Source organism: Acomys minous (assembly GCF_964271855.1).
Source record: "Acomys minous genome assembly, chromosome: 5".
NCBI lineage: Eukaryota > Metazoa > Chordata > Mammalia > Rodentia > Muridae > Acomys > Acomys minous.
The window spans coordinates 58,488,672-58,501,032 of record NC_140494.1 but is presented as its reverse complement, the minus strand read 5'-3'; the positions used below and the strand labels follow the sequence as shown (position 1 = coordinate 58,501,032).

At 44.6% G+C, this 12,361-nt stretch overlaps 1 protein-coding gene across 2 annotated transcripts; it reads left to right on the top strand.

Annotated features, from left to right (window-relative positions):
- The first annotated feature begins 80 nt into the window (after positions 1 to 80).
- On the top strand, positions 81 to 11,299 carry AMACR (alpha-methylacyl-CoA racemase). Of its 2 annotated transcripts, none has more exons than XM_084782476.1 (5): positions 81 to 370; positions 1,408 to 1,551; positions 2,040 to 2,204; positions 9,064 to 9,246; positions 10,536 to 11,299. In XM_084782476.1, exons 1-5 carry the CDS (start codon positions 124 to 126, stop codon positions 10,943 to 10,945), a joined length of 1,149 nt encoding a protein of 382 aa, XP_084638602.1. In that variant the 5' UTR covers positions 81 to 123; the 3' UTR covers positions 10,946 to 11,299. The 2 variants fall into 2 exon arrangements, with proteins under 2 accessions (XP_084638602.1, XP_084638601.1); XM_084782475.1 differs by having other exon boundaries at positions 82 to 370; positions 2,040 to 2,200; positions 9,060 to 9,246.
- The last annotated feature ends 1,062 nt before the right edge of the window (positions 11,300 to 12,361 follow it).

The window sequence follows — 12,361 nt, the reverse complement described above, 5'->3', positions numbered from 1 at the left end:
AGTGCGCAAGCGCACAGCCTTCGGGAAGTGGCGCGCGCATGCGCGTGAGGGAGGTGTAGGGCTTCCCGGAGATATATTTGGCAGGTGGGGCGCCCGTCGCTCTGCTTTCGCCAAGGACGGGCCATGGTGTTGCGTGGCATCAGGGTTGTGGAGCTGGCGGGCCTGGCCCCGGGGCCGTTCTGCGGGATGGTCCTGGCGGACTTCGGCGCTCAGGTGGTGCGCGTGGACCGGCCGGGCTCCGTGGGGGACGTGAGCCTCCTGGCCCGGGGCAAGCGCTCGCTGGTGCTGGACCTGAAGCGGCCGCGGGGAGCCACCGTGTTGCGGCGTCTGTGCGCACGCGCGGATGTGTTGCTGGAGCCTTTCCGCAGCGGTGAGCCTAGCCAGCTCCCCCTAGATCAATGTTATTCCAAGCCTCTCTGACTCCTTCTTAGGCTTTTAATTTGCTTGATCTCACCCACTCCCACCCCAGTACTCTTTTAGGTCTACATTTATTAATTATTTGAGAGTATTGAACCGTATGAGGATCTAGCGCAAGAGAGAGAGATTGTAAAACGTCACAGGAATATAGCCACCGATCCTTTGATATGTGGCATACCCTATGCTCTAAATCCATTCACACAGACACCATGCTGGTATTCTCAAGGTCCAGTTTCAAGATCACTTCGTTTACTTTGGGCCATGCAAACACGTTGTTTTCATGTGTTTGCAAACAACGACCAAATGGTTGACAGAATTATTGCTTTTGAGCATTTGCGTGCTTGGTGACATGCACCTCTATCTGGCTGTACATAGGCATTTGCAACAGACCCTGAACCAAGTCTAAAGGTGTTTCCTCCTGTATTAGCTCAGAATACCCCAACCACCGAAATAGCCACTCTTGCTCCTGACTAACATTGCCAGGAAGACAACAGGAAGCCAGTAAGTTTGCTAATGAATGGAATGGGCATGGATCCCCAGACATATCTGTATGTAACTCTTGGAGTCCTCACAAGCATATCTGAAGATAATGGTAACATTAGCCTTTAATCCCAGCACTTGGGAGGCAGAGGCAGGCAGATCGCTGTGAGTTCGAGGCCAGCCTGGTCTACAAAGAGAGTCCAGGACAGCCAAGGCTACACAGAGAAACCCTGTCTCAAAAAAAAAAAAAAAAAAAAAGAATTATAATACAAAAATGCCCCATTTGAAGATGAGGATAGGTCGGTTTGGTTGGGTGGTTTCTCCAAATGGCTCTTAATTCTGACAATTTTCATCAAAATCATAAAAAATAATGTTAGTGTACTTGCAAGCGTGCAAGTTTTGTTTGCCTTGTAGAAAGATTTAGCCCCATCTTCGTCTTGTGCTCTTTAAAAAGCAACAAGGACGTCCCCACACACCCGCCACCCACAGAACAATTGCTTTCCTCTACAGGTGTCATGGAGAAACTCGAGCTTGGGCCAGAGACTCTGCTGCAGGACAACCCAAAGCTCATCTATGCCAGGCTGAGTGGATTTGGCCAGTCGGGAAGTTTCTCCAAAGTAGCGGGCCATGACATCAACTATTTGGCTTTGTCAGGTATGTTGGAAAAAATATTTCTAAAGCACTTTTGGCTCCAAAGTCAGGAAGTACAGTTACATTGATTAACAAGCATTTTAAGAAGAATTCTTATTTTTCATTATAAGTATGTGTGTATGTATATGCATGTGAGCGCTTGTGCCTCTAGAGGCCAAAAGGGTGTCCTGGGTCACCTGGAGCAGGAGTCACAGGGGGTTGTGAATCTGTCTGTGTGGGTCCTGGAAGCTGGCTGAACTTGGGTCCTCTGCAAGAGCTGCATACACTGTTCAGCACTGAGCTGTTTTTCTAGTTCCCAGCTTTGGCGAACACAGATTTTACAGTGTGAAGATGTAAATACTTATTGGAACTGGCCAAGAGAACATGATTTCATAGTGGAAGAGCTTGTGCACTGTTTTCACTTAGGTCAGTGACTATACAAATCAGTCGTCCCGCTAAGATGTCCACGCGTTTGTTTAAAAGGGACATTCAATTTGTTATTCCCGGTGCAGGTGTTCTATCGAAGATTGGCAGGAGTGGGGAGAACCCGTACCCACCATTGAATCTCCTGGCTGACTTTGGCGGTGGTGGCCTCATGTGCACACTGGGCATTGTGCTGGCTCTCTTTGAACGCACACGTTCTGGCCAAGGGCAGGTCATTGATGCGAACATGGTGAGTATTAATCAGGGGCCGGGCAGGTATGACCAGCCTGCCATTTGTGTTTTAGTATGATATATGGTTGCCTAAAATCTTTCTGAGTAAAACAGGAAGTAAATAAGATTTAATATTTGAATCAAAGTCACGACTTACGTTGTTGTAGTTTAGACAGGGTCTTTCTGTCCTAGGCTGTCCTAGAACTCCATCTCCCTCTGCTTCCTGAGCTCAGGGATTAAAGATGTGTGTCATCATGTCTGGCAAGAGATCTTTTTCTTTAAAATGGCCTCACCCTTTTGTATGCATTAGAATGCCATATTGAAGGTACCTATGGAGTCGGTGCTTTAAACCCTATTTATATACTTACTTATTTATTTAGTGTGAGTATGTAAGAATCTATCTGGAGGTCAGATGACACATGGTTAGAGTCAGTGTCGTCCTTCGCCATGTGGCTTCTGGGGAGCTCGGGCTGTCAGACCTGGCAGCAGGCATCCTTATCTGTGAAGCTGTCTCACCCAGCGTGCTCTAAACTTAAAAAAAAAAAAAAATCACCTGGTTCCTGTGTTGTATTTCAACATTTTTCTCCAAGTTATCTTTTGTGTTTAAAATAGAGCTGCCAAGTACTGATCCTTCAAAACTGAGCATCAGAAGTGGTCTTCAGCCGGCAGAGCAGGTTCTTAGCGATGCTCAGGAGGGCGGGACTTCCTGCCCAGACTTCCTGCTGCATTTCCTAGGAGATGCTTCACTTTCATATGTTTTCTGTGTTCACTGTCGTATGTGAACACTCACCTTCCTCTGCTGGGTCCTTTCTATACGTGATTTCTATATTCAGTCTAGACGAATACACTATTTCTCCACTCTTTGCCAGGGCTGTGTTTCAAGATTCCCACTGTATGCATGGAACCAAAGATAATTCTGAACTTTATACTACAGTATTTTCCCTCCATGTACCTACATGCAAAAATGTATAAATTCAACACAATAAGAGAGTAGGCAGAAATACTAAACAGCAATACCCAAAATAGAACACTATAAAAATATGTGCTGATATTTATTTGCGGGCTTTTCTAGTTAATATTTTCAGACCATGGTTAATTTAAACTGTGCACTTAAAGTGGGGAGAACTGTATATTGTCATGAAGCGTGGACACTTATCCGGGGTCTCACAGCGTCTTGGTAAGAGTTCAGCCCAGGGCTAACACATACACACACACACACACACACACACACACACACACACACACACACACACAAGCTGAGAGATCTTTGGAGGTCAAATGGAAGAAGGATTTGAGGGAGTCAAGTCAGGAAGCAGAGAGACCAGTTAGCTGGGGTTTGCCGAGCCAATGAGGGCACGTACTAAAGCAGTTACTATTGGAGTAGGGCTGGATTAAAGGAACACTAGATGTAAAATTGTGTGTTGTTGTTGATGACTTGGCAATGAGGAGAAGAAAGGACCAAGGTTGGAACCAGCTTTCTGACTTGTGTGACCTAGTGGATGGTGGCACTGGCTCCCAATGACAGAAGATGAGGAGGGAGACTGCAGGAGGTGGCGGCACACAGATTGACAGGTGGCTTCTTTCCTCCTTCCTCTGCAGTTTCCTAGGCCTGCCATCTTCGGGGTTACTCTACAACTGTGTCCACGCTGTAAAATGAGTGATATGGCGGCGTGTCGGGACTGTTAGGGTTTTCATGAGCTCATCATGGTGTAGTGTGTTAACAGTGCCCCGCATTGACTCTGGAAGGGTTTATGATTATGACTCTCTTTTCCTACAGTAAAAAGAATTTAATTTTGTTCATTTAAAGTTTGCATTAGCTTCTCAGTATCAGGGTGTGTGGGGGGGGGAGGGTGGTACTTAAGTAGGGGCCAGTAACAGATTTTTGCAGTCATTTGAGAGTAAACAGGGAGCCAGGTGAGGGTCTGCGGTCCCCTGGGGAGGAGACTGAATGTGAATGTGTAGGGGTGAGCAGGCAGAAGAAGGGTGAGCCAAGAGCAAGAAGGGGGCGTCGCCATGGAAACCAAAGTTAAACAGTGTCCAGAGAAGACTAATGGCCAGAGGGTCAAAGGCCTGTGGACACCTCAGGGGTTAAACATTGAAAGTGGAAATTGGACTGCGTCACTGGGTGAGCCTTGCCGAGTCCTGCCACTGGACCTCCTCAGCTTGAAGCCTTGGATGGCAGCTTCCTTCTCCTGACAGGTGAATCATGCCCAGCCCTGTGCAATTCTGTTTCTTGAGATTCTGTCATGAGGCATAATTCCCCTTGTCCTTTTGGTCTGTCTCTGTAGGGTATTTTTGGAGGTGTAATGTGGATTTTACCATTTAACCCTGGCTCCTGGCCTCGCTTGTACAGCCTCAGCATGAGGTAGCAGCAAAAAGTCGCATTGTGTCACTTAAGTGCAGGACTCTGACTTCCCATGCTCCCACGGGCCTGCCTTTCTGTGAGACACACCGCCCAAAGCAGGCAGGCTCATTCCCATTAGCTATGGGAAATCTGAAGGCTCCAGAGACTAACAGTTTTCTAAAGGAGGTAGCTAGAAAGAATCAGAAGCAGTACCATAGCACTGTTTGACCCAAAGCAGGCCTTTGAATAGGCTTCCTCCACTGTTACCTGTGGGCACAGTGTATACCATCCAAAGGGACCAACTAATCACAAATATGTGGCCTTGGGAGTTGTAAGGAGTCGTGGCGTACTACAAGAAAATGACCATTTATAGTTAAATGTACATAGAAGATGGTGGTTCTTTTCGTCAGAATATACCTAATTAGCTTTACCTAATTATTAGACAATAGTGAGATCTGAGAGTATGTTAAAGTATAAACTTTCCTTGAGGTTCATACCTTAAGGGAAAATCATTCTTGGCTGATGACTCAAGGCAGTGGGTTCCGTACACACACACACACACACACACACACACACACACACACACACATACAGTGGATGAAGTAAGGCAGGCTCCAACTACTTAATTTTTTTATTTAGCCCTTTTATACCCCCAAGACAAAGTTCTTTATGTAAAAAGAAAAACTACCTCATAGCCACAGGTTACATCTTTTCTAAAAGCATCTACCATAAAAACATATTAAAATTGTTACATAAGAGGGAGTTACAGCAGGATTATTACATATTCATCTACCTTTCATTCCATAAGTTAATTGGAAGTTCAAAGCAATAGTTCTTTATATCATAGATTAACAAGGGGTGAGCAAGCCAAGTCAATTATAGCAAGTTTTCTCCTGTACCAGCTGGTGACAATCTATATTTACCAAGAAATAAGCCATCTACCTTACATCTTGTTTTTGAAGTTTTATACAGTTAAACTAACTAATCATGTGTTCTCTGTTCTTGTGATAGACTTACTCCTCAGTCCTTGTTCATGACCTCCCGTGTCATGGTGCACACCAAGACCTGTGACCGCATCCCTAGGTCAAAAGTTCAAGGGACTCAGACCTGACCTAGGACAAATGTTTTCCTTGATCAAGCACTTGCCCCAAGCCTATTTTTCTTCCTATTGCAGTTTCTGAGCTTCCAATGCATGAAACCTCACTGTACTCCTCTCCTAACGTGTTCAGCCTTACCATTCTACAAGGACAAAGAACACTCGACTTTTGATTCTGACTTTAAACTTTCTATCAACTATCTTAACATCTTAACATCTTAACGTCTTAAACTTTATTTGAATCAAATCAGGAATTCTCTAAAAATTATTATCAGGAATTCTGTAAAATCATTAATTCATCAGTATCATTTCTTGAAAGTTCATCTTCATGTTGAGCTGCAGAGAATTCACCCAACAGAGTGGGTTGTCACCCAGGAAGCACTCACACCAGACTGTAGGCAGTGAGGGTCTCCCCACACCCCATCACACCATGACAGATATATGAGGACAACAGCAATGACAACATGAGAAGGCACAGCAGCAGCAGCAGCAGGGAGCAGTCTGGAGACGGAGCCCCGAGGGCCATGCCTCTCCAAGGTACACCCATGGAAGCCCTGCAAAGGCGTGGGTCACCCCCAGAAAGCTCACTTACCCTCTGAGATCCTCCTGCATGGTGCCTTCCAAGGTAGACATCTTTTTCTGACAAGCCAGGAGCTTCTTGCTGTTTAATAACAGACTCTTTGGCCCTGTCAGGCCTGAAATGAGACAGAGCCTGTTTTCTCACAGTGCTGTCCCCTAAAAACTGTGGGGTTAAGATAGCTGTGGAAAGGGTCCAGTTTTTTGTAGGTCGTGCACCTGGCCTTGGTATAGTGCGTTGCACGGAGGCTGTTGGCCCACACGAAGGCAGTGGTGGGAAGTCGAGGCTGCCCTTTCCCTGCCTCATAGGCTCTTTTCTGAGCAGCTTGCAGAGCACGTGGGTAAGAGAGTAAGAGAAATGTGCGCTGGGGTAGTCACCGCCGAGCCTCGGGATGGGATGACAATTGCTACACTGGGTCTCTCTCTTCCTGTGGCCTCCTGTGATGCTAAGTGTGTTTCCTTTATGACGAAGCACAGTGGAAACGCTTCATTACAAAGCTGGTTCAGTCTGGAATCTGAGGACTTTTCACATACTTTGCCCTGAATATGAAAGTCACTTAATCAGTATTCTGCACTTCCCATGAGAACCACCAGTGTGGCGATACAGTAACCCTGCTTGACCACCGTTTGCTCCACTGGCTGGCTGTCAGGGGTGAGGCCTGAGGAGAAAGCAGGCACCTTTTTGTAGTAGGCACTAACTTGTTGGATTTTGAATGAGCAAGCCCAAATTAAGATCTGTACAGAACAATAATTTCCTTCATAGTATTTTAATAGCAAGGTCAAATGTATGCAAAAGTAGGAGGGGAAGACGTTGAGATTTAGTAATCACTGGGCAGTGGTGGCGCACGCCTTTAATCCCAGCTCTTGGGAGGCAGAGGCAGATGGATCTCTGTAAGTTCGAGGCCAGCCTGGCCTATAGCATGAGTCCAGAACAGCCAAGGCTATATAGAGAAACCATGTCTCAAAAAACAAAACAAAAAAAGATTTAGTAACCAATGTGAAAAAATCTCTGATTTGTCAGGGAAAAAAAAAGCATTAAAGGAAAGCATAAAGTTTACTTAAAGCATTGACATACTAATGTGCATATGTGTATCTATATGTGAATTGTTTTATGTCCTTATACAGATATGAGAATGCTAAACAAAAGCACCACCTGTGTTCAGGTCAGTTCCATGAGCATAAGTAGCCGGACTCCATGTCCCCGTCATTAATCTCTTCTGTGACTGTACTAGACAACGACACGTGCCAGCACCATGAATTCAGGAGCATCTGAGATTTTAAGCTGAAAGGGAAAATTGGGATACATCCATAAACTACTTTACAGTTGCTTCGCAGCCAGCAGTGGCGGATTTTCAAGCTCACTATTGGGGTGGAAGTCTTTGAGGGTAGCCTCAAGGTGAGGCTCTTCCTGGGACACTGGCATCATTATCACTATAAAACTTTTAGCCTGTAGGACCGGATAGCACAGATAGTTGCTCAGGAAGCTGAGGCAGGGGAGTAGCTGCTGTAAGGTCTCTCTGGGCTACAGAGCACATTTATGTCAGCCTTAGTAACTTAGATCTTATCTCAAAGTTAAAGGCAGATAGGGCTGCGGGCATAGTTTAGTGGCAGAATAGCTGCCCAGCCTGTGCGAGGCCCTGCATCCCCTCTCTAGAACTGCCCCCCCCCCCAAGCCCCAAACCCCAAACCAGCAGCAAAGAAACAGAACCTCTAGGCATGGGAAAGTTTCTACATTAGGTAGCGCAGTGCCTCTTGGCTTCAGGTTTGAGCCCTGTGATGAGGCCACCTGGGCACTGGGATGCATTTGGTCACTCAGGGTCGGCGGGAGGGTAGCAGTCCCAGACTGATTTGTTTGGACTTAGAAGATGTGAATGTTTGCCACCCACAAGATTATACTTGTTTTTCAATCTAAAGACACAGGGTTGGGGTGAAGTTGGCATAAGCTAGGTTTATGAGTTCCCTTTACACTGAGCATGCTTCATGTGTGTGAGGTGGGGCATGCATGTGCTTACAGGCAGTGAAATCAAATGTGTAGGTATTCAAAGTCAAAGTCATGTTTTTTTTAAAAAAAGACTTATTTATTTTAATAATTGCATATGAGTGTTTTATCTGCAGAAGAGGGTATCAGATTACATTATAGATGGTTGTGAGCCAACATGTGGTTGCTGGGAATTGAACTCAGGACCTCTGGAAGAGCAGACGGCACTCTCATCCACTGAGCCATCTCTCCAGCCCCCAAAGTCATGTTTTAACATGTGTGAAGTTGGAGAGCGGGGCTGAGAAGATGGCTCAGTTGGTAATGTGCTCGAAGCCCAGGCATGACAGCTTGAGTTCAGATTCCCGGCACCTCGGTAAAAAGCCAGGCGAGACAGCATTGCCTGTGATTCCAGCCCTGGGGAGGTAGACACAGGAGAGCCCTGGGGTTTCCTGGCTAGCCAGTCTAGGTTGGTGAGTTCCAGGCGCCATAGGAGACTCTGTCAGAAAGCAGTCGAGGAAGACACCTAACATTGATGTCTGACCTCTGCCTTCCCACACACAAACAAAAGTAGAGAGAATACATAATTCAGTAGGCATCCATGCACTTTTAATTAACTTCAAAAATCATCAGCATTTTGTCAGCATTTGAAAGGAAGACAAATGTAGTTCCTTTAAGTCTTAAGATATTTTGTGAATTGTAGCGTGTACCCATGGTATTCTCCCATAAACTTTCTCTACCTCAATTTGCATAACTGTCAGAGAAATTGTATAGTTAGATATAATCGTCATGGATTGTAAAAATAAGCAGTTACATAAATATTAACCCCTCCTTCCTTTATACTTACTTAAGCACCTGCATCCATAAAGTGTCCTGCTTTTTCAAAGGTAGAAGGAACGGCATACTTAAGCTCTTTCCTATGGAAAACTCAGCCCATGGGACTGTGGGAACGGCCTCGGGGACAAAACATGCTGGATGGTGGGGCGCCTTTCTACACAACCTACAAGACTGCAGACGGGGCGTTCATGGCTGTTGGTGCAATAGAACCCCAGTTCTATAAGCTGCTGCTCAAAGGTAAGAAACCAGCCCTGTCTCTCCTGTCCCCCTTTACCGTGAGCTCTTTCATTGTGACTTTGACACCTTTTGAATTCCATGATATCTCTCCCCCACCCAAACTTTCTAGTTAATGTAACTGTAGCTGTCAACGTATTGTCAGGCATTTCATCTGTCTTTCAAGTTGACAGATAATTTTACTATTCTATAAAATAACTCAGGACGTGAGAAACATTAACAGCTTGTTTAATGGGAAAGCCTGCTCTTCAGTTGCATGTGACACTGGATGGATGTTTATCGTACCCCATATGCTCAGATCTGCCTTAATAGTCCTGAAAGTGGTTTGTTGGTTTCCCTGTCCCTTGATGGGCATCTCTTGTGGTACTGTGGTGTAGGAAGTTACACGAGTGCAGAAAGACTTCTGTGCATGAGATCCAGTCAGACCATGTCATTGTCACTTGATACCTTGGAAGTTTACCTTTCTTGTGAATTCTTGTTGATTGAAAAGTTCTTCTTGTGTAGGACAACATTTGCATTTTTCTTGATGTCAGTACATGTAAGGGTTTGTGTCTTAGAGCCTTTTCTTTTTGTAGTAGGAGGGGCTCTGGCCTGTCAATTCTGTTGCTTTGTCAGTCATTATGACACTAGGTCTTGCTTATTATAGTATGTTTGAAATCGAGATGTGTGTGTTCTTCTTCAGTGTTATCGTGGCTGTTGGGCTTTACTTGGATTTCTGTGTAAATTTTAGTATCAGACTGTCAATTTCAGCAAATAAGGTATCTAATTTTTTAAAAATGTGCTTGTGTATATGACGTTTGTATGTGCATGTATGCGTGTTCAACTCCACACTTGGGAGGAGTTCAGAAGACAACCTTGGGGGCCAGTCCCTGCCTTATCCCTTCCTTGAAACAAGCTCTGTCTTTTAAATTTTTATTTTTAAAGTATTTTTTGAATGTTATATAAAGTGTGTGGTTATTTTAATTCACCTAGACAAATAATGGCATTGGGAGGGAATTTCTTTCTGGAAACCTTCTTAAGAAATAAATCAATTTCCAGAAACTAGATCACTGAAAAGAATCTTCGTTTCCTGAGATGTTTAGTAAAAACTCTTGACAGTGACAAGCTTGTTTTGAGCTGCGTCACTGCTACTGTGTCCCCACCTCAGCTATTGGCTCCAACTTCAAACTGGTTTAATTTTTTTCTTGCCATTCACTCGAGAAACCCTGGTATAGGTTGTCATAGTGGACTCCTCATTAATTAGAGTCACTGCTCTCAAAGCATAGTAGTATAATGTTACATCTCCCTCTCAGGGCTTGGCCTCAAGTCTGATGAACTCCCCGCCCAGATGAGCATAGCTGATTGGCCGGAACTGAAGAAGAAATTTGCAGATGTGTTTGCAAAGAAGACCAAGGCAGAGTGGTGCCAGATCTTTGACGGAACGGATGCGTGTGTGACCCCAGTGCTGACTTTTGAGGAGGCCCTCCACCACAGCCACAACAGGGAACGGGCCTCGTTCATCACCGACGAGGAGCAGCACGCAAGCCCCCGCCCTGCCCCTCAGCTGTCCAGAACCCCAGCCATCCCTTCCACCAAAAGGGACTCTTCCGTAGGGGAGCACACCGAAGAGGTGCTGAAAGAATTTGGCTTCTGCCAAGAAGAAATTGATCAGCTGCGCTCGGAGAGAGTCATTGAAAGTAGGAAGCTGAAAGCCAACCTCTGACTCAGGTGCAAGTGAATCTGCATGCTGCATTTGCACAGGAGAATGATACGCACGATTGAACGTATGGAGTTGTGGATGCGCAGTGATGAAGCGATCCAAACAGTCCAATCAAGACACAGCTAGGGATGATTACAGAGTAATGATTGCTCTCTGAAGCTGCTTATCAGAGCCTCTGATTAAGGAATATTTTTGTGTGTGTGTACTGATATTAACTTGTGGCAATTTTCTGCCTTTCAGTTCACTTGGTAAAATGTATTCATTGATATTAAAAACATTTTTATAAATATAGCTATGATATATTTTAAATAAACTAATATAATTTGAATAAATAAAGCTATTTTCCCCCTCCTGGAAGTGAGCAGTATTTTTAAGTTGTGAAATCTTTCTAAAAATCCCATTAAATGCCATTTAAATAACATTTTTGATGCAGTGAAATATTGGTGCACTACAGTTAGCAAAAATGCATACTTCATAAAAAAATGCAAACCCTTTCATTCACTCCTTGCCTTTGAACTCAGATGCTAGCAAACGGTTTTGAAGTTTTTGTCATAAAACCCTGCATCATATCACTGTACTGGGTGCTGGCCTGTGTGTGACTAGCCTGGTGGCCTGTTCTCCATCACCTGGCAGCAAGCCTTTTCCTCAGTCATCCAGTGCAGGTGTGCTAAGCTCTTCCCACCAATGCCTGCCTCTGCACTGATGAGTCTCCACCTGCCCCTCGTAGTCCTGCTTATCCTCTTGAGAATCCCAGTGAAAAGAAACTTTAATTAAGCAAATAAATGAATGAGATATTCCACAAGTGACATGAAGAACAACTGGTGCCAAAAGACATGATTGACACCTGGGATGGAGTCCAGGTGCAAAATGAGCTTCTCCCCTTTGGAAACCTCTACTGCAGCTCAAAGATGCTAATGGCTTTGTCAACCTTGGCCTCTGGTTAGAGGCCCATGGTTTTTCTTTCCCAGTGATGGAGTTGACATTTACATAGCAAGCTAATCCCTGGTCACTTAATGGTTTCCCAGTTCCTTTGAAGTGCTCTTTCTCTTTTTAAATATCTATTCATTGTTTTGACATTTTATTTGCACATACAGTGTGTCTTTGTAGACCTCTTGACCAACTAACGGCCAAACTGTAACCATTCAAGCTCCAAATACGTAGGTCCAAGAGGCTTGACTATCATCCTTAGGAACTCATTAGCTGTTTGAAACCATAATATATGTAGATGGAAAGAAAACATTTTAATATTTGTATTGTAAATTAGTTAATTACTAATGAATACATGTGCCTGTTACTACATAGCTTCCTCTGCCTAGGAATCAAGCTAGACACTGTTTCCTTCATCTTCTGTTCCTTGTTGATTTCTCACTGAACATGCTTTTCTTTTTCTTTTTCCAATAGTGGTTGTGGGAAATTAAA

Bases quoted from the DNA above. Each gene is read 5' to 3' on its own strand.
- AMACR (XM_084782476.1), top strand. From the start codon at position 124: ATGGTGTTGCGTGGCATCAGGGTTGTGGAGCTGGCGGGCCTGGCCCCG. The intron at 1,552-2,039 runs GTATGTTGGAAA...TTCCCGGTGCAG, and splicing joins CAACTATTTGGCTTTGTCAG to GTGTTCTATCGAAGATTGGC. The intron at 9,247-10,535 runs GTAAGAAACCAG...TCTCCCTCTCAG, and splicing joins CTATAAGCTGCTGCTCAAAG to GGCTTGGCCTCAAGTCTGAT.